The 22,542-nt window shown below is 48.8% G+C and overlaps 10 protein-coding genes across 10 annotated transcripts; 5 read left to right on the plus strand and 5 right to left on the minus strand.

Moving 5' to 3' along the window:
* Window positions 1–265: 265 nt before the first annotated feature.
* BKA67DRAFT_540161 (uncharacterized protein) lies at window positions 266–1,057 on the minus strand (the record flags this gene model as incomplete). The annotated part of the gene is made up of 1 exon (XM_046100737.1): window positions 266–1,057. One exon carries the CDS (start codon window positions 1,055–1,057, stop codon window positions 266–268), a length of 792 nt encoding a protein of 263 aa, XP_045953177.1.
* Window positions 1,058–1,649: 592 nt separating this feature from the next.
* BKA67DRAFT_580173 (uncharacterized protein) lies at window positions 1,650–2,801 on the plus strand. Its single transcript, XM_046103834.1, has 2 exons — window positions 1,650–2,159; window positions 2,264–2,801. Exons 1-2 carry the CDS (start codon window positions 1,784–1,786, stop codon window positions 2,578–2,580), a joined length of 693 nt encoding a protein of 230 aa, XP_045953178.1. The 5' UTR covers window positions 1,650–1,783; the 3' UTR covers window positions 2,581–2,801.
* A 94-nt stretch (window positions 2,802–2,895) lies between these two features.
* On the plus strand, window positions 2,896–3,693 carry BKA67DRAFT_663068 (uncharacterized protein; the record flags this gene model as incomplete). The annotated part of the gene is made up of 1 exon (XM_046108115.1): window positions 2,896–3,693. The coding sequence occupies one exon, from the start codon at window positions 2,896–2,898 to the stop codon at window positions 3,691–3,693; it is 798 nt and encodes a 265-aa protein (XP_045953179.1).
* A 66-nt stretch (window positions 3,694–3,759) lies between these two features.
* BKA67DRAFT_412897 (S-adenosyl-L-methionine-dependent methyltransferase) lies at window positions 3,760–5,161 on the minus strand. The gene is made up of 4 exons (XM_046096768.1): window positions 4,706–5,161; window positions 4,221–4,649; window positions 3,936–4,164; window positions 3,760–3,880 (listed from the first exon to the last, which is right to left on the minus strand). Exons 1-4 carry the CDS (start codon window positions 4,887–4,889, stop codon window positions 3,826–3,828), a joined length of 897 nt encoding a protein of 298 aa, XP_045953180.1. The 5' UTR covers window positions 4,890–5,161; the 3' UTR covers window positions 3,760–3,825.
* Window positions 5,162–6,222: 1,061 nt separating this feature from the next.
* BKA67DRAFT_580181 (uncharacterized protein) lies at window positions 6,223–6,929 on the minus strand. The gene is made up of 3 exons (XM_046103835.1): window positions 6,804–6,929; window positions 6,414–6,742; window positions 6,223–6,347 (listed from the first exon to the last, which is right to left on the minus strand). The coding sequence occupies exon 2, from the start codon at window positions 6,657–6,659 to the stop codon at window positions 6,471–6,473; it is 189 nt and encodes a 62-aa protein (XP_045953181.1). The 5' UTR covers window positions 6,660–6,742; window positions 6,804–6,929; the 3' UTR covers window positions 6,223–6,347; window positions 6,414–6,470.
* Window positions 6,930–7,087: 158 nt separating this feature from the next.
* BKA67DRAFT_580183 (methyltransferase) lies at window positions 7,088–8,080 on the plus strand. The gene has a single exon (XM_046103836.1). It carries the CDS (start codon window positions 7,269–7,271, stop codon window positions 7,938–7,940), a length of 672 nt encoding a protein of 223 aa, XP_045953182.1. The 5' UTR covers window positions 7,088–7,268; the 3' UTR covers window positions 7,941–8,080.
* A 2,056-nt stretch (window positions 8,081–10,136) lies between these two features.
* Window positions 10,137–13,296, plus strand: BKA67DRAFT_649933 (uncharacterized protein). Its single transcript, XM_046106033.1, has 14 exons — window positions 10,137–10,323; window positions 10,400–10,541; window positions 10,591–10,675; window positions 10,743–10,802; window positions 10,849–10,955; window positions 11,011–11,147; window positions 11,196–11,263; window positions 11,330–11,457; window positions 11,517–11,634; window positions 11,696–11,813; window positions 11,868–12,132; window positions 12,188–12,444; window positions 12,498–12,664; window positions 12,720–13,296. The coding sequence occupies exons 1-14, from the start codon at window positions 10,242–10,244 to the stop codon at window positions 13,047–13,049; spliced, it is 2,064 nt and encodes a 687-aa protein (XP_045953183.1). The 5' UTR covers window positions 10,137–10,241; the 3' UTR covers window positions 13,050–13,296.
* Window positions 13,297–17,177: 3,881 nt separating this feature from the next.
* BKA67DRAFT_663072 (uncharacterized protein) lies at window positions 17,178–18,692 on the plus strand (the record flags this gene model as incomplete). Its single annotated transcript, XM_046108116.1, has 1 exon — window positions 17,178–18,692. One exon carries the CDS (start codon window positions 17,178–17,180, stop codon window positions 18,690–18,692), a length of 1,515 nt encoding a protein of 504 aa, XP_045953184.1.
* A 569-nt stretch (window positions 18,693–19,261) lies between these two features.
* Window positions 19,262–20,134, minus strand: BKA67DRAFT_663073 (uncharacterized protein; the record flags this gene model as incomplete). Its single annotated transcript, XM_046108117.1, has 1 exon — window positions 19,262–20,134. The coding sequence occupies one exon, from the start codon at window positions 20,132–20,134 to the stop codon at window positions 19,262–19,264; it is 873 nt and encodes a 290-aa protein (XP_045953185.1).
* A 476-nt stretch (window positions 20,135–20,610) lies between these two features.
* On the minus strand, window positions 20,611–21,402 carry BKA67DRAFT_524412 (cyclopropane-fatty-acyl-phospholipid synthase; the record flags this gene model as incomplete). The annotated part of the gene is made up of 2 exons (XM_046098568.1): window positions 20,611–20,729; window positions 20,757–21,402. The coding sequence occupies 2 exons, from the start codon at window positions 21,400–21,402 to the stop codon at window positions 20,611–20,613; spliced, it is 765 nt and encodes a 254-aa protein (XP_045953186.1).
* Window positions 21,403–22,542: the final 1,140 nt, after the last annotated feature.

Genomic DNA, 22,542 nt, shown 5'->3' on the forward strand with positions numbered 1-22,542 from the left:
CTTCTCATATGAAGGGCACGCTACATGCTTTCGAGCAATCTCTTGTAATTATACTCATCGTTCGTCCTGCGCGGATGACTGGCAGTTCGCCAAATCTGGAAAATCTATCTCCATCTTATGAAGAACTGACTGTCTTCCAATCTGTCACAGCCAGTGTAGCACCCACATCTTTGATAGTCTTTCAGCGCTCATAATCACCTCGAGCTTGATAGGTATCACACTGACCGAAATGCCCACCACTTACACACACCGCTCTGGTCGATGGCTATATCTGACTATCCGTCTCACCGCCCTCTCGTCTTGCTCGCTCGTCTTCCTCCTTGCGAAACTCCTCCCTAACCTCCATCAAGGCCTTACCCAACAAATTGGCACCCCAGCTCTCCCGGTTCCGCTCTGCGTCCTCCTCCCTGAACCCCACGCCCCAGATCCGATCATAAGGGCTCGCCTCCACCAGCTCGCGATTCCCTGTCCCCAACAAGACCTCCCTAAAACCCGAGGCCTCGACCTCTACGGCATCCGGCCTGACACCCAACCTCCATTTCTTCTTCTTGTTGTTCTTCTCCTCCTCCCCCCCTCCCCCGTCGCTCGCCCCGCCTTCGTCCCCCACGGGACACGCGAACTTGCACCTGGTACCCCGCCGCACGATCCCCATGCGCTCCGCCTCCCACGCCGCCTCCTCGAACCCCCGCACCGCTCGCCCCAGCTCCTTGGCCCGCCGCGGGTTCCCCGACCGCAGGATCAGCTCCGCCATCTCCACGTCGCCGAAGAGCAGCGCCTTGTGGTGCATCATGTAGTGCTCCGCGGACCGGTACGTCTTGCGGACCGGGTCACGCGGGTCGCAGAAGGGGACCGCGTCGTACCACTGCGACAGGTAGCCCGTGGAGACGTGGGTTTCGCGCCAGAAGTAGAGGGGTTTGGGGCATTTGTTCGGCCTTGTTGTGGTGGTGGCGGTGGGGGTCTTGGGTGCTGCTGCTGCTGCTGCTGTTAGGGTGGTTGTCGTTGGTATGTCAGGGCGTGAGACTATTTGAGGCTCGGGTGTTTTCCTGATGCGTGCCATTGTTGTTGTCATTATTAGTGTGGCCCTCGCCGTGCTTATTAACCAGACACGTTCGACATCAAAGCGATTCCTAGGGCTAGCACTGGTGCTGAGGATCAGAGCATATTATGAAAGAGATACAGTAGATCGACCTAGCAATCTGACAAGTCTCGGGAAGGACCTTAATAGAACAGTCTTGAAGAACCATACCTTCAACAATTAAGTTGGGGTTCTTTATAAACCGGAGTAGTTCTGCCTTATCCAGCAGAGGAAGAAATGTGAGGTTCCAGTAATAGGCGTGACTCACTTGCCGAACCAGATGGCAAGTGTCGCAGGAACCCAGTGCTAAGTTAGTGTACTGAGCACATACCGTATTCAAAGCATGGACGCGCTATGCCAATTGGCTTGGATATGGACATGACCATGTATCTTTACCATTACGTTCGTATTTTGCAAAATCAGTAGAGAAAACGCATACTACACTTTCGGATGCGGTACCCGGACCGGGACAGCCATTCAACGTTGCTCAGCGAGTATTCAGAGATTAAGTTGCATACGTGATCTACAAGTTGCATGGATTGGTTCATTTGCGGGGGACCTGTCAGAAGAAATCCGGGGGAAGAGGAACTCGGGGGCGGCACATCCCGCGACTTGCACCATTTGACGCGTCTCAAAACATCCCATCCTCGCAAAGAATATCGTACCAGATGAATCCAGCTGTCTTCGTGCATTAGAAAAACCTCGTTTATGCTCGGAGGCTGTCTAGCTAAGAATAATCTTGTCAATTGGAATTGTTCCTCTCGGCGTTCAGGCAGCTTAAACGCCGGCTATGACGTCGTGAATGATGACGTTGCTCTCTGTCATCGCCGAAGGCAAACACGGGGTAAACTGCTTGAGCCACGAGAGCCTACCCAAGATTATAAAGCCGTTGAGCCCGGAAAATATGTGCACTTTTTGTTCAATACTGTAACTATAAGCACCAACTATCACAACCAGAATCAGTCGAACCTCTCATTTCGTCTCTACCAATCAACAAAATCCACAGCCGTAGCTAAGATGTATCTACCCAATGCACAAAGCATCCTCACGGCCGGCCTGGCTATGACCGGAATGGTCAAAGACAGTACGTGAAGACCTGAGCAACCGCCATTTCCTACCACCCTTTCTCTTTTCCACATTCTGTTCGGGCAGTGTTTCTTTTGGCTAACGCAACAACCTCCTACGCAGCATCCACAGTAGCCAAGGGCAAGGTCCTGGACTACGCGGTCGAGAAGTGCGTGGACAGCGAGGGAAACGCTCGGTGTAGCAAGCCGTTCCTGGTGGCCAGGTCGACGTGCTACCAGATCGAGTGGAGCACCGAGGGCACGCTGACGCACACGACGGCCGAGGTGCGCGACGCCGGCTCCGGCGAGCTCGTCTACTACCGCGACACCAACGGCGAGTGGACTCCCGAAAAGGGCGAGCTCGTCTACCTCGACTTCAAGCCCAAGGTCGTCGCCACGGGGAACCAGACCGTCGAGTATAAGGTCAAGACTTGTGAGTGATGGGGGAGTAACCCGGCAATAACACAAGAAACATTTTGGAAATCGGTTGGAGCCAGTTTGGCTTTTGTCCAAAGTTGTACACGGACAACGGCATTGTCGCAGGGAATGTAATTATTAACAAAGAAATCGGGCATTAGCCAACACTGGGACGGCATACTGCATCAAAGATGTCGAAGAATAACAAAACAAGATCAATGTGCCACTATATATATACCCCCTATTCTGGATTTTATTTGTGCAGTAGTGAGCGTATCTGATTTATTATGGACAGTCTATTTATGGATCATTTCAACAAAATGACATAGATCCAGCAGTATGCAACGACGTATATCGCAACAAGATGTAACCCGTCTAGACACCATACATGAGGTGGACACCGCTGTAGTCGACACCACGGGCGTCGAGACGATTGGTTTCTCCGTGGCCATAGCAGCAGACAATGGTGGACACCAGGAAGACTCACAAGAGCTGTCGGCTCCAGACAGTGATAAGCCAGGCAGGCGATGCGACATCGCCATGGTACTACCCTGCTGCATCCAGCAGAGGGTAAGACGATCCTCCTCCACTTCGTTGGCCACGCAGCCACCGACCAGCAGAGGGCCGCACACGTGTGAATATAGGGACTGGAACTTGAACTGTGAGTCGCTCGGCTCCGACATCGAGCCGTTCAATGTCAGAATCCGTGAAGCAGGGGACCAAGGGAGTCCCTCGCGTCACGTCACGGTGTTGTTCCACCCTTGTTCCAAGAAGGTCGCCTGGGCCGCGTTGCGGCTGCTGTACGGGGACAACGTGGAAGTTGTAGGCGACCGCGGCGCCGGAGAAGCTTCGAATTTGGCGGTCAAACTCGACATGAGTATTCATTGTGCATCCGAGACTGTTGTAGGGGACCTGAGGGGCGAATTTGGGGCGGACTGGGAGACCATTGTACGCGCGCATCTGCGTGCGGATCCGGCGCGCGAGATTTTGGTTTTCGTGAACAAGGTGCCAACAAACGATTCAGCTTCGCCAACGAGTCGAAGTACCTTGAGTAGCAGTACCTTGAGTGGCAGTACCTTGAGTGGCAGTACCTGGAGTGACACTACGTGGAGTGGTAGTACCATAGCTAACGGGTAAGTAGTTCTGCAGGCGTGGTCCTTTTTAAGTGAGTATGTAGACAAGTAACCTTCCACCAGATTTGCCCAAGTTTTTAAGATCGTGCTAGCCGGCCACCAAATTCCCCATTAGAACTCATTAGCGAATGTGAAATTAGGGTGCAGGCTGCACTTCGTTGGGATATGGCTTGCGCCCGTAAACAACGTAACTGCAGATCATCAGTATGGTGGGGAACAACATGAGCTCCGATGAGATTGACATACAGCCAAAAGAAGGGGCGATTGCCACGGCTCTTCAAGTAATCCGTCACCTCCTCAATGCTCGCTTCAATCTCAGGGCCGGTGTATCCCGCAGCGGCCATCATGCGCCAGCTTACACCTTGAATGCCGTCCAGGAAGTTTTGCTGCTGCCACGCACCGGCCTCCTTCAGCTTCGGGTCTCTAGCCCATGGACTGCACGGAAGGATGAGCTCTCGTGTCTTGACCTCGACAACTACGTTTCCCCGGCTTAGTCTCAAAGTGGCACGACCAGATTGGGAGATAACTTACATCCTGCTTCTTCCAACCATTGCTGGTACTTCATCGGCTGCTTGAGATCGCGCCCCTTGATCGCGGCGCCGGATGCCACAGCGTCGTACCATCTGGCCATGGGACTGTCTTTGTTGTTCTCGTGGCTTGTGTCGCAGAAGAAATCTTGAAATTCGATCCAGCCGCCGGGTCTTGTGTTGTCGTATGCCTGCTTAATTACGCCGCGGGTATCATCAAAGCAGGTACAAACCATCCTAAAATGGACATAGTCAAACTGTATGTTGTGTTGACATGTACCAGTGCAAGGCGGGCTATCCGCTGGATGTGGTGTTGGGAAGAGCCAAGGCGATTCCGCATCGTCCTTCTGGAAAAAGAGGTTGCGGAAGTCTCGCCTAGGCTGTATAGCACTCAAATCGGTGCCAATGATAAAGGAAGAGGGATATTCTTCGGCTATCAGGGCATGTCAGCTTGATATGAGTAGGTCAAAACGTGGTTTTGCTTCTTACCCCAATCCATGGCCCATATCCCAGTACCCGTCGCTACATCTAGAACATAGTTCGGCACAGCACTCATTGGAGCCAAGGAGAGAAAGCCATCCAACATGACCTTGAACATCTGATGCTGCAAGTCGAGTCGATCTTGTTCGGCCTGTACTTTCATTAGTCCTCTCGACCTGTCGCCGTGGGGCATCAAGGACTGACAGCATCGTTGGGTAGAAAATATGCGCCGTCCTTATAACCATGATAAAGCCTCCCGGACTGATCCAAGACCGAGTCAGGATCGACGACAGACGTTCCACCAGGCGTGCGACCAAGCGCGGCGTTGATGAATTCATTCGCCTGCTCGGCGAAACTGAGATTTGAGTTCTGGCTCCTGTTCGTGGCGACGTTAGATCCGTCGGAGTTGGAGCTTGCTGAATCCGCCGAGGGCATGGACTCGCTGAAAATGTTTGACGGCGCCGCCGTTATGCCTTGACTGGGGGGTAATAGTTCAGAGGGAAACACGGGCATCGCGCCCTCCGGGACTGCATCTTGGAGGAACTGTTGGTACGCATAGCCAGCGTCGTTCTCGGGATGCGACAGCTCTGCCTGGTATTCCGATTCTGGCTTGACAAAAGGTTGCCCCGCATTGTCGTGGGCTTCTGGCATTTTTACGGCCACAACTCAACTACTAGAGGTCCTCTGTTGAGATTGGATTTATCACAAACTGTTCTTATTTGGTGTGGTAATTACTGATGAAGTGCCTTACGCGAATTTCGCGAACGAAATACGCAGGGCAAACTAGAATCTTGTGTGGGAGGTTTTTGTTAATAGACTCGGAGGCGTCCCCCATTCCACCCCATCCGCGGAAATCTCCGAGGCGACATTTCCCTTATTGCTTGGCAATGTTGCGATATCTGAGTGGTCGGACACCTTGCAATATCATCAATGGGAGGGCAAGCGAAAAGACAATCTTCTCCGGAATAATTGATTACCAGTAACGAAAGCATAGTTTCAATTGCGGAGAGGGTAAATTTATCTTGCGTTGCTGTATTCCATTTGGTCGTGGGGCTTTTCATTTTGGAGTTTCTTTTGTTACTAAGTAAGTTACTCTCCAAACCTCAAAAGTTCGCAGCAAAGGTCCCTGTCCGATCCTGTCCGATCCTGGGCCAATGTAGATCAGCCGTCAAGGATACCGCAGCAATTGGTTGATCAGATCATCGTAGCGCACGCTAAACACCGCTCCTCTTTGATCGTCCGACACCCTTGTTGTCTATGTACAATTCCCCAGCAAGCGAACGATATCAACTGAGCTAGACGGAGTACAAATGCCATAATCCACAGGCTGGTGTCCAGGAGTTCCGAAAACAGTTGTGCGAAAAGCACGATCTGGCTGCCTGCTACTGTGGGCTGCCGCCGAGGGCTCTTCGAGGCATTCTGGGCCGCAGGACATCCAAGAAGCAATCCAGCTGACACTTCTGATTGGTTCATTATACGAGGTGATCCGATGCGAATTGTATGCAAGCACACTAGGATATACAGTCTGCACTTCCATGGGCTTGACATGCCAAATTGTATCCAAATACTCTCCTATATTGGCGTCAAGCAATCACAGTAACGAGTAGCATCACATAGGCTAGCTCAGGCCGTAAGAACCGCAAACATAGCGCTAATAGGCGTTGAATAATTAGTGGAAGCTTCCCAAGGCACTAGCCTAAGCAATCTAACTACTGACCTAGCGCGCCTGTGCAAGAGTATATCAAGAGCGTTCATGGGTATTCTGTCGACAATGCTACAATAGTTTCCCGCTCCGGTTCTGTCGCTGTCCAAAATAGGAGGACGAGTCAGACCGGCGAGTAACAACACGGCCAGAATCTTGACAGACATATTGCCAACACAGGCCCTTGTCCGGGAGAAGAAGCCAGTAGTCACTGCAAAAAGTCAGCAGAATATGAGTATGGTCAATAAAAGCATGGCTCATAATTTATTCGACACCTGATGTTCCATAACATAGGGAAGATGCGGCTGCAAAGTTTAAGAAGCTGGCAGATGATATAATATTTTCTGCATCCAGGGGTTTAGCAGTTTTGGCCGCTATATCAACGCTGGTGCCGGCGATTCTTACTGATACCGAGACCTAGGCCGCCCGCAATTAATTTATGACTCAAAATTACAACGGGATAGTGACAGACAGCATATCTTGCAATACTGAGGTACAGATCAATACTCCTAGAAAAAAGGCAAAAGGTTTCATGAAAAATTGCGTACAACGAATTTTCCACTCCGAGTGACTCACAAAACTCCTACAAGATATGAACGGCCTGAGTCAGGTGCTAAGGCACTGCGGGGTAGAGGTTCGAGCAGTATAGATACCCCGCTGCGAAATATATATTCTCCAGTAAAAGCTGAGGATCAATACGTTGAATGCGTTGTGTTTGCTCTAATCACTCTATTCGACCACACAATCCTCACACAACCGCTCCTTGACTAGGTTAGATACTTGGGCCACTCAATCGTAGTCAAAGTTCCAACTTGCTAAGCAAGGTTCGATTCAAGGGCTTCACACCGACACCCTATTTCGCCAATCACGATGTCTTCCGACAACGTACCAGAGAATCTGAAGCAGCGATTGAAGGAGTCTTATGATGCAATCGCACCAATGTACAACGAATGGACAATACCACATTCACAACAACGACTAAAGTATTTGGATCAGCTTATTACTCTCCTCGCCGGACAACCGACTGGACCAATATCGATTCTTGAGCTCGGATGCGGCTCTGGCATCCCAGTGACCGAGAAACTTCTGAGTTGCGACGGTTACGAAGTGACAGCCAATGACTTATCCACTGCACAGATTGATGTGGCACGAGAGAATTTAGAAACCCACAAGGAGCGACTTACACTAATCGAAGGCGACATGACAGCTTTAACATTTGCCGACGCCTCGTTCGACGCAGTCATTGGAATGTACAGCATCATTCACCTGCCTCGTGCAGAGCAAGAGGAGATTTTTGCGAAGATTACGAAGTGGCTGAAACCTCAAGGATACCTGCTCGCCAACTTTGGTGAGAAAGCGAGCGAAGGTCAAGTCTCTGAGAAATGGATTGCCGAGAAAGGCTGGGTCTACTGGAGCGGATTTGGAGTGGACGAGACTTTGTCAAAGATCAAGGCAGCCGGAATGGACATTATCGTCAGCGAGGTCTCCAAAGACGTTGTGGATGCATCGTCATTTCTCTGGGTTATTGCACAGAAGCGCTAAATGAGCAAGAATGCGTGAGAATGTTGTAACACCTCGAGGTGCCGCCAATTTGAGCAAGTATTTGGCAGGCAGAAACAAAGTTATTTACATGTCTATCTCTGAACTAGTGCTCGGTTTTAACACACTCCCTGAAATGACCCAAACATATTGACGAAAACCACCAGGCTCGCTTGCCTTACCAGAAAGACTCAAAGGATCACAATCGCCAGCGTACAACGACCATATGGGGGCAAAGAAAGATGTTCAAGTTATTCCTCAGCTTGCCAAATTCTTCAGTGAACCTTCGTAGGATGCCCCAGATCTAGATTTGCTCCAGAAATTACAGACATGGTATTCATCAAGTTACCTTTGATGACAGTTTTGAAGAGACACTAAGCATTTGCATGTTCTCCTCGGAACCCTCTAGCTAGGAATACAAACGCTCAGCAGAGCGGCAACTCCAACATGAGAAGCTGACTCTTGAAGGAGAGCTTACTGAACCGATCTGCTATATGGCAGCGACGCTCTCCCGTCCTATAGGCAGTCGTATGCCGACAGTTTATTTATCGTGACAGCCTACGAATCCGCATAGCAGCAGATATACGCACAAATTCGGCAATAATAGATTTACATACGAGCGCTCCCCACAGTAAGGGCTGAGTATGCTTCTTAGAGATGGATGCCTATTTTTCTCTCCATCTATTGTCATCCTGTCTTGACAGATCAAGTCAACTACCAGCCATTAATAAATCGAGCTCTAGTTCTCTACCATCTCAGCTGGAGCCATATATAATGTGGTCAATCTCACTGCTGGCTGCCGCCAGGTCTATAAACCATTCAAAGGCAGTCGCGATTGAGGAACAAACGAGATAAGAGACTATGTAAGGGTTGTTCTCAATGACGAAAAGATAGTGGTATACGGCGATTTCAGCTTTACGACATTACACCGTGAGCGCACCAGCTCTTGCCATTCCGGATACGATTCTTCAAAACTCAATTTATAAGAGTCCTTGGACAGGTTACGTGCATGTCATACCATAGGAAGGGTAACATCAAGCATTGCCACCTACCTTGTTTCACAGGAAGCGTTCAAGATACTCTCCGACATAACCAGCCGATATCGAAGAAAATGTCATACCAAGTCATTGGCGAATAACCTATTGAATTTTCAAAGGGCTCTAGGACGGGAGTTGTTATTATATACCGCAGCAGGTTATATCACCATCAAGTCTTCTTCTACCACCGACAGTCTTCTCTTATGTCTTCTATCGAACTCTCTACACTGACCACCGTTTTATTACTAACTCGAAACCAGCCTAGCAAATCTTGCCATTTCTAATTACATCATCAACGTATGAAATCACGGGCAATATTGGCAACTCGTGATTTATGACAAGGTTTAATCTTGACTGTACCCAGGCCTGAGCATACAGCTGACATTTATTCCCTCGATTTTGTTGCTTCATCGCGCATCCTTATTATCAATAGACCATCTACTCTGGGCGCCAACCCCACAGAGTGTGCTTCCGATACTTTCCACCTCAATGCCGAAAACATGACTCAGATATCAACTCACACTCGGCTCGTTTCTTTGAAAGTGTTAATATCGGCGGTTGAGAAGAGATTTCATAGTTTTAAGAACACCAAGCCCTCTGTGACATGGTCTGCACCCTGCGTATGCTGCATCTTGAATGCATCGGAAACAGCCCCGATATGGCCGTAAGAAATTACAGCCTTGTCATCTTGAAGACTATGAATGAGACATGACATGACTAGAATATCTCAGACAGCACTTTTCGTATTAATTATCTAGTAAAGTCTTATCCGTACACGGTTGGCAACTGCCATAATTTTAAGGTATAAGGATAGAGTTCATCAGAAAGCATATCGGTGTCTCTGTTGATCGGCACTATATGAGCCTGTCTGACCTGTCATAAAGTTGGATACGATGGTGTCACTGGCTTTATGCGATTGGACAGCATCATATTATAGTTCAGCACCTGGATGCATTGCTACCAATTTTACTAAACCTTGCTATTGGCTTGCGTCGAAGCATAATGTGACGAATCTTATAGTTACAGTTCCCTCTTAATATGAATCAGACTTATGAGAGACAAAAGGATCAGCTATGCAAAAGTAAATAGTCACTTTCGAGCCTGTGACAACTTATACTTATAAGCATGCGCCGCGAACAATTTGTCTGTCCTCAAAGATTCACTTCGCTACCGAATTTGACCTACTTATTGACTACGTTATACAAATAGAGTATCTAGCCATAGATATAGAGAGTATTAACGCACTACCGTCACGGAACTTCTCAAAATGCCTAATACAACCGCACCAAGCAACAATACCACCAACGGTATCACCAATACAACCACTGTCTCAATTGCCCCACAGGATGGTTAGAAGCCTGTTCCTTTATCTTCGTTTGCTGCAAGTTTGTGCAGATTCGTTGTAGTCGAATGCTAATTTAGTAGATGTGTCTCTCCAACTGTACGTCACAGATGGCAAGATCGCTAAGGAGGTCATCTATCTGAAAGTAACGAAGCAAACCATCGACTCGGAACTTTTGAGTGCTCTACGAATACTCCTAGCCGGAAATACCGAGTACAAGACCTTGTAAGCAATTCGTTCTCGAATGTTTTCGTTTACCTAACAATACCGCTAGTGGATTGCTCAAGTTCTGTTCTGTAAACGGTGCTGTCGTACCTGACACATACACAATCAAAGAGTATGTAACGGATTGTGTGAAGGTACGTCTGGTAGTTTGATTTGTCCGATGCATCGCTACACCGAAGCATGCATGGCTAACTATCTTAGGCCGATCTGACCACCTCGCCGGTGAAGATTTATCTTCAGGCGCAGCAGGACCCAGTACAAGTAAGAACAAAACTTACTGGTCAGAAGACTTGCTTACTTTGCATAGGCCGAAGCGAAGCAGATAGGCCAGTATATGGATGCGAATAAACTTGCGCTTCTGAAGCAGCACTTTGATGAAAACGCGTTTAAGTTATTGACAGGAACCTCGGCAAAGTAAGACCATGCAATTTGCGCAACGAATTTGATGACTGACTTGGTTGTATATCAGATACCCTGCTGAGCTCGAGGAGCAGGAGTGGTCCGTCATAGCGGACAACAATTCCTTGTGCTATGGTATCAGCGTCATTCGTAGGAAAGAGGGCAATGACACGGTCGCTGTCGGAGTGGAAAGGGCTCGCTATCCCGGTAAGATGATAGTAATACCATTGTATATAATCTGCTGACCATCAAAAGCCTTTCGCCTGAAGAAGAGATCAATCCTGTCCGATCAATTGACCAGCACCTCTGTCAAAGACGTTGAGGTGAGCTCTAGATTGTGGAGAATACTATATCCAAGTTTTTACTAACCACCTTCGATCATGTGGTAGCTGTTTCTTCGTATTCCGGATTACACGGTTGACGACAAGTCGTACGTCTCAATTTATGAAACAAAAAGCGACCTGCAAAGCTCCTTGGCTACATCATCTTTTTCTCAGTTTGATGTCTCTGTCGCCGGGTAATTCTCCCTGTGGTAATCTAGAACTTAGTCTTCATTGCCATGCTAAATCATATCAGTTCTGGTAGTATGTTTGGTTGCACCATGTCAGCATCAGCCAGTTACGGAGGCAGCTCGAGCAACGTGTCGACGAGTACCTCGAGCACCAGTTCCAAGAGAGTCACAATTGCTTATAACGTAATTGGAACCTGTGCTATGTCAACTATGTTGCGCTGTAACTTTAACTAATCGAAAGTAGTTTCCACGCGTTACTCTCCTCCTGGACGAAGGCAGCTTAGAGCTTACTAAAGAATGTGAAGAAGCCTTGCTCGCTGTCGTCGATAAAGTATCACTCACGAGCTTTCTGGAAAACTTTGGTGAGCCAAGCAGTCCTTCGTACTTGATTCTAAAACAAAACTAATACTTGATAGGTGAATTCTTCAGCACTCGTGTGCAATTAGGAGGCCGATTGTTTGCAACGGAAGATGTGCTCTCCACGGGAGCTACTGCATCATCAGAAATGGCAAGATCGATGAAAGCTTCCGCTGCTGTAGCGTTCAGTGGATGGGGCGCTTCTGCCGCCGCATCAGCTTCTTACGGTAGTAGTGCGACAGCATCCGGAGCTTCCATTGCTCAAAATTCGACAAGTTCAATGACTTGGCAAGCCAATGGGGGTGACACATTGTTGTGTAGTAGGTTAGTATCACCACGAAAATCTTACAGAACTTGTGTGTTAAAGAACTGGCCATAGTCCAACTCTGTGGTCTCCAACAGTTGCCTACCACTGGAATTGGAGGATCACCAAACAGGACCAGGTCACTCACATGGTTGACAAGATCAAGCGATTCTCTGGCTACGAGGGAATCTCTGCCAAAATTTCAGCCTTGAAAGAAGAGATTGAAAAGGAGAAAACCTTCGGCGATCTGAATCAACTCTACCTCAATGCAGAAGACGGGTATCCACAAGGGAGATTCCTTGCTTTATGCAAGGATTCGGAAATAAACTTAAGTAAGCTCATATGGTTCCAACATTCCAACATGAGACTGACTTCTACGTGGTAGTGGACGTGGCCAGCGCCTACAACAAGTCGAGTTCGAAGAAAATCGAGATGGCCACGGTTCTTGGTGAGAGAGGCGCGGCCGTCCTAGGACCTAGGACCCCTATTCGTGACATGGCTAGTCTTGGATACGAAGTGTGCTCCGTTACTGATTCTTCACGTGCATCACAGGTATTTTGCATTGTACCTTCAGTTCCATGACATGCAGATGCTCACATATTATTAGGTCTGTTATGACACCAAATACTATCTCAGAAGTCGCTCTGGAGGCCAATACCTTGATTTTAATGACAACACGAAGATCATGTACGCCGCTACAAGTCGAGAAGCGGTGGTCATGTTCAAGGATGCGGCTGGCGCAAGCAAAACAGGTCCTATCCCAAACGAGAGCAAAGTCGTAATCGATATGTACTACGACAGAACGTCAACTAAGCCTGAAGGAAGAGTATACGTAGCTGTCGGTCCAATCAAGACGAATGACCATTGCTATATGATGGTAGGAAAACCTCCCCAATCCGCGCTTGTATTTGTCATGACGAATCAATATTATAAGTAATGGGGAGCCTGTGTGTATTGATAACCCCGACCCTTTCGTTCTCACGGCTCAATTACATAAGGTTATTCGTCTTGAGCTTGTCCGATGATACCTGGTTACAAGTCCCTGCAGTACCAATGGCGTTGTGCAACATTCGTTGAGGTAAATGCAGTTAGGCGTTAGCAGACGACCACCGTCGACATAAAAAGGAAAAGAAATACCAAAAGACAAAGACCTATTATACTACCGTAATAACATATCATAAGGGTTTCTCTCCTTTCTGGAACAAATCGGGCTTCTTAGCTTGATCTTCGTCATCAACCTTGTATTCCCTCGCCGTAGTGCTACGATGTTCGCCCATGAGCAAACTGTTGTACTTCTGGTTGAAGCTGACATTGATGGTGTCGCTGGACAGAACACTGGCTGCTAACACGAAGAGGCGAGAACGATGGCTGTGAAGTTGAATATTTTGATGAGATTTCTGGAGGGTGGATTGTATATGTCATTGTGCTAGCTGACGGCGACTTTGTGTGATACTTTCGTGAGTGATACTGTAATGCTGGTTGTGCTTGTTCTGCTGAGTTACTGAATTATCGTCTCAATGATGGTTCTTGTACGGTCCGTTCGGTTGCTTTATTCCGAAGTTTCCTCGGATGTGTGTTGTAGGACTCACGATAGATATCTCATTTCGAAGCTATCATGTTCCTTCGTAATCTTGATGAAATGGTAACATCTGTTGTGGGCTATTAGGATTGAGCAGTGCATCGGACCGTCGACATGAACGAAGATATTGTAACCGAATAAGATGCGGATAGCTGCTATCGGTAGATATCAGAAGCGGATCACTAACCTGGGATAGGTTGCTGGTCAGTTCACCATGACGGGAATCACAATCGACTTCCTAAAGTCTAAATTAACTTCTTTAGATGTGCCTTGCGCCCCATAGTCCGCAGAGGATGATTCCAATGTACACGATATAGTCCGGCATAACTTTGTTCCGAATCCCAAAATGTCTTGTATATTGCGCTCGATCAATGGGACGAATCTACCTACGAAGCTGAGGAATGGAACTTCGTGCCGGATGTTAGAAGAAAAATAGTCGGTATAACATCAGACCTCATACGTATTGTCATGCCTGAGCCAGTACTGCTGAGTGAGCCCGACACGCCGATCGAACTATTTCTGGTGTACATCAACGTGGAAGTGTTGTTCGTTATTGTCGACGCACAGCTAGAAACCCATGCAGGAGAAAACGATGCCAAGGCGCGGTGGTTTTGGGAAATCGGTAATAGACGTGGAGCAGCTTTCGTCTGGAACCCTGATTGTGGTGAGTTCGACCTAAGGGATATTGGTTCTGCCGACAACCAGGGACATTATGAGCAGATAAAGAAAGCCATTTAAGTGCTAGTTAAAGAGCTCGCCCGGTACAGCGTCGGGTATACTGAAGTCCGACCTATCTTTATCGTTTGAAGATACAATAAAGTTTAAGAGAGCATATCTAGTCTGGTAGATAAAGGTATTTCCGTGTTGCATGTTCGTTTGGTATCGGGGCGTGAGTTTAAGTATTTTCTTTCCGCGCTTGACTTTAAAAACACCTCTTATCGTGTGAAGACAGATATATTTGAGCGCCCGACGTGTGTCTCATTATATAACCCAGCCTTGTACCATTTGTTTTCACATTCATTTGGTATCTTTCGCTGCCCCTACAAACGACAACACCAAGATGACCACAAAGCTGAACAACATTGTGACAATGGATGACCTGCCAAGAACTGATTTGGACGAACACGGTAGCACTTCTATGGGCACTGTCTCTTCAAAAGTTGCATCATTGGCGCTAGAGTTGCTTGAGCGTATTTACATCAACTCGGATGCACTTGTTTCGTTCAGTAGCCACCAATGTGTGTAAGAGATGGAGGCAGATCATCATAAGATCGTCTGGGGTCCGATTCAAACGCATGTTTTGGCAATCCAAGGAGGATGCCTTAATCCAAGTTGCACCATTTCAAAAGATTGGACAATTTCCTTACTTACGAAATTCTCACTTAACACTTGGCCCATTATATGAGCTTCTATATTCAAATGAGGCACTTCTTAGCAATTGGGATGATACGCCCGATGAGGTACTGTTATTTTACGGAACAAGGCACATGAACGGTCCGCGAACCAGGATTGGACTTGCTAGCGAGAGGCTGCTCTCTGGAAAGATATGCCCGTTTACTTTCCACCACAAGTCAATATCTCGTGGCGAATCTCGTTCCCAGGGCACGATCTTAAACTAGTATTACGCTTGCAAAACCTCACGGTTGGAGTATTGTGCAACATCTTCTACTAGATCCCCCGAGGCTCGGGTGGTGCTTCATCCATGGGAAAGGAAATATAGGCCACTTACCACAGAGCACGTTCGGATCGATCAACTTTGACCAATCTCAGAAGCTGGATTATTCAGGATTCATGGGGATGCAGTTCATGCAAGCAAGGAGTGTTTGCATCAACCTCTGAATTCCGATAGCTTTGACAATACTCTCGACCAGGTGAGACGCTTCTTTGTCTTGGCATCTTTGCACGAGTCAACTTCCAATCATGCTTCAGAGTTCGGATCGATCGATCGAGACACGGCTTTTAGACAGCTGTGGAAGGTTATCAAGTATCACCAGTTCCACATACCAAGTTGCATTACTTGTGAAGGAGAGTAGAGAAGACTTGAGAAGAGGTGGACAGTAGCGCTGTCAGGATACGTACTTATATTTCTAGCATGCTGGAAAGTACACGTTCATCAGCTGGTCTGGTAACACGGATATGTTGATGTTGTTGCTAAGAAGCCCTTGATTGGGTACAAAACTTAGGGAAACAGATGAGAGTGTACCTAGACTACTGTAACGTCAGTTCTTACTTGCCAAAGTTTTACGTTTCGCTTGACTTGCTCACCTACGTCAATCGTGCTTAGACTGTACATAGATAGCTATTGTGGGACCCGGAAAGACGCTGGGAATGGTGTCAAGTTGTGGAGGGACTTATTGCCGTCAGGACTGACGGAACGGGCGAGAGAAATAAAAGAACATAAAAAGATTAGAATTTTTTTTTTTCCGTTGCTCAACCATTAACCAGCACGAATGGCGCTGTATTCAACCGTCATGCGTTAACGCGTGTTCCTCAAGGTTGAACCGTGGTGTTAGTAGCGCTCAAGCCACCAGGGCGTGAACATTTACAGCTTTCGTGCACAACGAATTGACAACACGCTTCTGCTACATGGCCCATACACATAATCGACAGTCACTTGCATGACGATTGCAAAGCTCAACTAGTCTCACGTCATTTACTTTTGAATGAACGATGGTTGAGCGAGATCAAGTGGGCAAGGGGTACCTGAGCACATGGTTGGTTGGGGGGAGCTATGGGCAGAACGGGCTCCCGCAGCTGAAGGCGCGTGTCGCTTTAGCCTGCTGATTAGCTGAACCACAAACTTCGACCCGAGACTCAAATTTCTCATGCCTTCGATAACGCTTAAGTAAGTGCTCGACATCTTTCGCGCTCTTACTAAGCCTCTTCAGCTAGCACCCAGATAAATACGGTTTGTTGTAGACTTGAATGCTAGCTACTGTATCGCTAGCGCGATCACTGACCTTTTATTCGAGATGGTAGTCAAACACGTCAATCAGGTGGCTGAAGTTGTGCCAGCGCATAGCAGATAGTCAGTTTTTGCCAGAGCAAAGGCCATTGCTGATGCCGTGCGCTTCGCTTCGTAAGTGGAGTCTGAGCAACGGAGTTCGATTGAGAGTACATCGTTCCGCGAATATGTGAAGAATAGACGTCGCCTTTCAAAAAGGCGATTATAAAGTCTATCGAGTTAGTGAAATAGCTGATACTGTACGTGACGAGTACGACTCCGGCGGAGCGTCTGATCTTGTAGTTGCCACAAGAGCATTTCGGAGTTCACCGGTGGACGTGCTTCACGAACTGTTTTTTTTTGTGACGGAGCCGTTGACCGGGCCAGTCCAAAAACGTCACCGGGCCCATATTATTGTAAGCCATGACTCTCCGGCCCTTGTTCAAAACTCTGAGGTTCCGGACTCAGCGGTGTGTTTCTGATCATTCAAACACATTACCTCTCTTAATCTATCTGGACTCATCCCGTTTACCCTGACTACGATGGCTTCCAGCACGACATCCCTCAAGCTCACCAGCAAGAATTTATCCTCAATCTCTTCGCAGCAGGGAGATCAGAGGGTGGAAATCCCTACCTATGACCGTAATGACGTCAGGGAAGGAATTGTTCACGTCGGCGTCGGTGGCTTCCACAGAGCACATTTGGCTGTCTATGTCGACCAATTGCTGCAGAAGCACGGTGAGCGCAACTGGGCTATCTGCGGCGTCGGTCTCCGACCCAACGATGTTGCCATGCGCGATGTCTTGAGTTCGCAGGACCACCTATACACCGTCATTGAGCGATCTGCCCAGGGCAGCTTCGCCAACGTTGTCGGCAGCATCAACTCGTTTCTATATGCACCTGATGACCGAGAGGCCGTCATTGCCAAGATGGCACACCCCGACACTCACATTGTGTCCTTGACCATTACTGAGAGTGGCTACTACTACAACGAAAACACTCACGAGCTAGTGTCTGACCATGCCGACATCCAGCATGACCTGGCCAACGAGAACTCTCCCGTCAGCACCTTTGGTTTCCTCTATGCTGCACTGGCCAGGCGTCACCAGCAGGGCCTGAAGCCCTTCACCGTCTTGTCCTGCGACAACATGCAGAAGAACGGCTCCATCACTCGTCACATGCTTGAGTCCTTTGCTCGTCTCCGCAACCCGGATCTTGCCAAGTGGATTGCTGAGGAGGGAGCATTCCCCAACGCCATGGTCGACCGCATCACTCCCAGCACCTCTCAGAACGACATCAAGTCGCTGGCAGAGAACTTTGGCATCGAGGACGCGTGGCCAGTTGTCACAGAGCCCTTCATGCAGTGGGTCGTCGAGGACAAGTTCTGCGATGGCCGCCCACCTTTTGAGAAGGTCGGCGTCCAGGTCGTCAAGGACGTGCACGATGTGGAGCAGTTTGAGATGCACAAGCTCCGTCTGCTCAACGCCAGCCATTCCGCCATGGCCTACCCGGGACAGCTTGCCGGCTTCAAGTACGTCCACGAGGTCATGGAGCACCCCATCTACCGCAAGTTTGTCTGGCAGATGATGCAGGACGAGGTCAAGCCTCTGCTGCCTGACATCCCCGGCGTGGATATTGACCAGTACTGCAACACCCTCATGGAGCGTTTCTCCAACCCTACCATTATGGACCAAATTCCTCGGGTCGCCCTCAACGCCTCGGGCAAGATCCCTCAGTTCATCATGCCTTCCATTGCTGAGCAGATAGTGAGAACTGGTCCCTTCCGTCGCTTGTGTTTCGTTGCAGCTGGCTGGTTCCGCTACGTCAACGGTGTTGACGACAAGGGCAACTCGTTCGAGGTCGATGACCCTATGCGAGAGGAGTTGCAGGCCCTAGCTAAGGCAGGTGGTAATGATCCCCGCCAAATACTCAGCGTTAAGACGTTGTTCGGTGACGACTTGCGAGGTGACAAGCGCTTCCTTGATGAGGTCTCCACAGCTATGGAGCTTATTGCTCGGGACGGCGTAATGGCGACCATCCCTCAGTACGTCGACTAAGCGGCAACAGGGTTTACAAGCTGTCGGTCGAGTTGTTACAGTACCTACAGATTTTGACGTTTTAATAATGAGCAAGGATACCACCGGCGTACGAAGTTAGGAAATATGAATGGAATGAAGTAAGATATCAATGTCGATTTGGAGTATCCGATTGGTTGTCGGTGATACTGCCACGCGTTGGAGCAGGACGTCTCCAGTGTGGAAAGTTTAGAGTAGAACGATTCGATAGAAATGTTAGAGAAAAGCCTCAGCGAATTCTTATAATGAATAGACATCTAGCTTAGACACAATCAGAGAACAATACGAACGCTCTCGCATTTGTTGAGGCCGTTCTTCCCGTCGGGCGATTCCACTTGACACCGCTTCGAGAATTGAGCAAAGATGAAGCGGGACAAAAAGGAGACAGACGAGCAGCCATTGAGATGCTTGGCTGAAAATAATCAACCGCACTGAGCCGAGGTCGAGTGGGAAATAGTGAAACCGTAAAATGGCAGCCAGTAATGATCTACGCACCGTTTGTATAGGTAGGCAATTGAATCATGTTATTCAATATTGTTCATGAACAACACCTAGTTTGCCAGAAGTGACTGGTCCCCATCAATATCTGTACAGAAGCCTAGATCAATTCGGGCAAGTAGTTCATCGAGAGGGCCTTCTAACTTTTTCGGCACCTCGTCCTCAACCATCAGCTGGTCCCTGTCCGGTACTTTAACGGGAGCAGGAGTATGGTAGGCTCTTGATAAAAGCGGTGCTAAGTGCGAAACACGTTTAGAACCCTCACCCGAAGGCTCGTATTTGCTATCTTGTTGTCTCTCGCGCTTGCTAGAGCGTCCTCTAATATAGACAACGAAGCAGCCGGTTTCTAGTAGCTCTTTGATGCTTGCACTTCGGGAGTTTGTCCACGGGCGCTGCCAGGTCGTTGGATATAGAATGTTGCGATCAATCCTCGAGAGAAGCTGATTGGTGTCATAAACCGTACCCATATGCAGTCCATGCGGTAGGTCGAATTCTAAAACCCAATACTCCTCCCTTTGAGAATCCCGGAAGATCCACGCCATCTTCGTCGTTGTTGGATGGAAGACATGCATGTGGCGCCACGAGGCGTTTGGAAACTCGACGCCGTGCTCGCTGTATTCCTCGCCGAAACGCAGACGGTTTCGGTTCTCCCCGGGGCGTTGCCGTATTGGGAATTTGAACAAGTTGGGGAACAGACGCCGGACGACCTTGTTCTCTCGGCGTAGCCCCCCGACCTGCGATCGCCATTCTCGCGCCGACAGCTGGAAGCAATGCCGGCGCTGGATCTCGGTTGAGCCGAGGATGACGGCTTGCCAGAGCTTCGAGACCCTGCGCTTGTTATAAAGAAGATCCCCGATGTCAAGGCACTGCAGGATCAGGTCCATAATCTCCGTGATCCCGAGAGCTTCCTGGCATGCCTTGCCCATCTCAATTATCGTATGGAATTATGTGTCCGGTAGGACTACAGGAGTGATGATTCAGACTGTGATGGGAGACTGAACAGGTATGTTTTAGCTCCGAAGTGTTTGATGTAGTGCTCGGGGTCAGACGTGAATTTATTGCGTGGGGCAATGTGCTCAGCCACCGCGTAGAAAGATGGACATGGGGTGTGCAGCCTATCTCAACTGTAGCTCCACCATAAATATCGTCTTCTCGACGTATACAAGTGACTATAATGCAGAGCCTTAATATAGCTAAAATTCATACTAAACTAACCTTAACTGTTAAAATATGAACGAGTCCCGCGAAAATGACCTCAATTTGCAGTTCAAGGTTTCTGGACGCTTATGTCTGCCATTCTGCCGCTTTTTAACACGGTTTATTAGTAGCTAAATTTTGGCGCACTATACATTGCTTCCTCATGAGTCACGCCTTAAAGCATGGAGTGTATGCCAGGCCTTGCTTAAGGCGCAGTCTTTCTAAATAATCCTCCAAACCAGCATGTGATGCCTACCCACTTACGACTTCTCGGTCCCAACCTATCCACCAAATCCTCCGTCACGGCCCGTTCCTCAAGCCTGCCTGGTGTCTGCCCATCCCCTGTATCACCCAGAACGACCAGTCCCCACCTCCCTGCTTCTTTCACCACGTCTCCGACCGTGTGCGCAAAGCTCGTAGGCCTGATTTTCTCCCCCGTCGCGGCGTCTACAAAACCAGCCTGACTGACCTGGCCCATCTCGGCATGCATATTCGTCAAAAGCAGCACACCGCCCGGTTTAAGCGTCCGACTCACGTGCTTGAAGAACGTCTCCAGCGGTATGTGCTCCAGGACCAGCGTGCTGATAATTCCATCTGCGCTGACTGCCACCTCCGGGGGTTGTTCAGCGGCGATGAGGTCGAAGACTCCCAGTGTCAGTCTCGCACCGTCGTCGATGTCGCCCCGTGCATCTCTCAGCCTGCGCTCTGCGACAGCCAGCATACCCTCGCTGGCGTCTAGCGCCACAACCTCTGCGTCCTGGATGCCGAGCAGCAGGGCAGTGTTGCGCCCCGTTCCGCAACCTAGATCAACCAGCTTCAAGGGCCGGCCTGCAGTCTGGACTGAGGCTTCGAACCTGGGCAGGAGAGAGCGCATCTCGATGTCATCCATCGCCTGTAGAAAGTTGCCATCTATGTCGTAGACGCATGCCCAGCGATCGTATGCATCCTTTGTGGGCAGGTACCGGATGGTGGTTGATTGTGAGTCCGCAGAAGCCATCTTCAGTTCGTCTGAGTATCGTCCCACCAGTGCCTTTGGGTATGTCAGAGCGGGGTCTGAGAAAGATGGCAGAAAAGCGAAGCGCCGGAAGGCAACTCGTTTATGAGATCGTATCGCAAGCTGCTAATGCATCTAGCGTTCATAGAGAAAGGCCGCACTCCGTGAGTCACCGGCGTTGGCCGCCGACTCATTGCTGCTGCCGTCGCATAGACTAGATCGCCGCCTTGGCGATGATACTGGTCAATCGCTGTCCAATCAGTCTCGGGGAATGTCTACTAGGTTAGAGTTTGCCCAGGCGTGTCGCTTGCTGGAAACATAGTAATGTTAGTCTCCGATTAGCCAAACCTGCCATGACTGGAGAACTGTCTTATGGTGATAGACAATAAAAGTATTCCGGCAAATATTGGCGCGGTCAAGCATTACTCACAGCCATGCCACATGGCCTAGATTGGGCATTGTGCGCATCGTAACATACTGTGATGTTGGGCTTTCATTCCATAGTATGACCCACCCAAGGGAAACGTTTATATTACAGGCTTCTAAATTAGACTAGGTTAGTCTAGACTAGAATCACCTTAGACAACCTGAGGAAACTACGATCAAGTGCCCCAGGCACAGCAATGAGCGCCTTCGTCGCTAGGGGAGTGCGCTAGATTTTGCTAGCCATTGGCGTAGGGACCTCTTTAGTGCTGTGTGGTTTATAAACAGAACGCCTAGGTAGCATCCCTGAATGACCAGTAATAACAACAATATAATGGCTCCCTGTGGCCAAGCATGCACAGATATCTTGCCATTATAGTGAGAAGCCAAATTCACTTATTGTGTCCCTCAAAAGCACAATATTTTGAACTACCAGCCTTCGAACTATGTGGGATAACAGGAGCTAACTTGTGCTTCAATGACAATCATCCCCAGCTTATTTGGCCATCAACAACGGATAAACTATGAATAGTAATTTGCATCACACCAACAATCGATGAAACTTGGCAAGTAGACGAGACAAGAAATCGATGCATCCACAGATCACTTCTTGTATACACAGTTCCATCAGCCATTGTGCCTTCCCATTGCTTTTCAATTCCACTTTCGCACATCCGAACTTCATAGGTTGTTTGATGCAAGATAACATCTCGTGCGTCA

Source organism: Truncatella angustata, assembly GCF_020726525.1.
Source record: "Truncatella angustata strain MPI-SDFR-AT-0073 chromosome Unknown BKA67scaffold_9, whole genome shotgun sequence".
NCBI classification, from domain to species: Eukaryota; Fungi; Ascomycota; class Sordariomycetes; order Amphisphaeriales; family Sporocadaceae; genus Truncatella; species Truncatella angustata.